The sequence below is a fragment of the Amphimedon queenslandica genome, unplaced genomic scaffold (genome assembly GCF_000090795.2).
Source record: "Amphimedon queenslandica unplaced genomic scaffold, v1.1 AMPQUscaffold_12421, whole genome shotgun sequence".
NCBI lineage: Eukaryota > Metazoa > Porifera > Demospongiae > Haplosclerida > Niphatidae > Amphimedon > Amphimedon queenslandica.
Window position 1 is genome coordinate 18,922 of NW_003547342.1, and position 1,787 is coordinate 20,708.

General features: G+C 32.5%; 1 protein-coding gene across 1 annotated transcript; it reads right to left on the reverse strand.

The window, feature by feature from the left end:
* Positions 1-155: 155 nt before the first annotated feature.
* Positions 156-870, reverse strand: LOC109587854 (unconventional myosin-If-like). The gene is made up of 2 exons (XM_020004073.1): positions 710-870; positions 156-293 (listed from the first exon to the last, which is right to left on the reverse strand). The coding sequence occupies exons 1-2, from the start codon at positions 860-862 to the stop codon at positions 171-173; spliced, it is 276 nt and encodes a 91-aa protein (XP_019859632.1). The 5' UTR covers positions 863-870; the 3' UTR covers positions 156-170.
* Between the last annotated feature and the right edge of the window lie 917 nt (positions 871-1,787).

Sequence of the window (1,787 nt, forward strand, 5' to 3'; positions counted from 1 at the left end):
GAGATATATAGTACACATGTACATACATGTACATTTTACATGTATATTTATTGGTGATGCATTGAGCATATGAATGTACATGTACATGTATGTACATAAAAAGTGTAGTGTATGTATAAGAGATGTACATGTAGTTTATATTCATTGTTGGTTATTGCATTTGAGTGAATTTAATTACCTCTCTCCTTCAGTGTCTGGTAGTACTGGTCTGACCGGTGACGACGCCATGCCTTCTGGATCCTACGAGCATAAGCATCATACTTCCTCTCTCTGAGCTCCTCCAATAAGAATAACTAGAGAATAATAATAATAATAATGATAATTAATTTAATTTTAAACTGAGGACAATGGATGAATAAAAGAGAATGAAGAAGATTACCATATAAAGCTGGTAGTTTTGGTGAATTTGGCATTTTAATAGCTATTCACCAAAAATAAAACCCATAATTTTGAACTTTTCTGTTCATGCTCAATGACACATGGCCACAAATTCGCCAAATTAAAACCAGCTAAAATATCAAAAATTTAGCATTTTACCAAAACTTTATCCCTCCAAAATCACCAGCTATACCATAAGCCACAATAAAAAATAACAAAAATAGAAAAAAAGATGGAAAAGAGAGAAGGGTAAAAATAGAAAGAAAGAGGGGGAAGAATAAAATTAAATAAAAAGAGAAAATAAGATATTTCAAATAGTGCCAATACTCACTGATTCAGGACTCTTGATAAACACTTTAGTCTTCCCCAGCTGCCACTGGTCCGGCTCCATGTTGACTGACATCATCAAGTGTCGTATACCATCCTGGACTGGACCAGTCCAACGAGGATAAGTCTCAGGAGTCAGTAGAGCATACCTACACATGGACAGAATTCATGAACAAGTGTATTGTATACATGTACAATTGTACATGTACATACAATGTATATGTACATGTATGCAGTTCCATATTTTAAAAGTGATCGTGCGTACATGTAACAATACATGTCAGCTCATGAAGCTTATGCTATTTAGAAGATACAATGTACCAGAGGAAATAATCATGATTATGTTAGTGAGTATTGAGCCTCAAATTACCTCTCACTAATAACTGGATAAAAAACAATAATAGATAACTGCTGAATTGCTGAAAGGTCTTACCAAAAAACAGGAAGAATAAACTAATCTACATGTACAATATTACACTAAGCACTAGCACTCACTAAACCAAAATAATTATAATACGCTTTTAGATCACACACTTTTTGTGTAGTACTAAAATTATACAATGGAGCTCTGTTTTGTAACAAAGGAAACGCTATCGACTCAGGAACCTTCCACTACACACAATAACATGCAATAATAAATATCACTGCAGTAAATGCATAACAGTACAATAGTGATATAGTATTAAAAGTACAAGTACATGTATAATAACTCACTGTAGGATCAACAGTAAGCCACTCAGTAGAATAAAGTTAACTTCCTCAACAAATTCAACAACAAACACAACTGGATGAGACTTATCAGCATCCTAAGGCAATTAATTGCACAATAATATAAACGAATATTTTTATAGCCCATTGTTTTTAAAACAAGGCTGTGAAATCACTCTAATTTTTTTACATTTTTTTGCTGTGTAGAAAGTTTGAGCTGATTCTGACTTAATTAAGACTAGAGTACACCCAAGGAGCAACTACTAAAATTTGCAAAAAAATCCTTATATATTACAGGAACTTCTGTCTGATTTTTTAAGTAAGTAAAAGTTTGTAAAGAATATCCAAAATTTATTGAAATGAGCTCAAAGTTT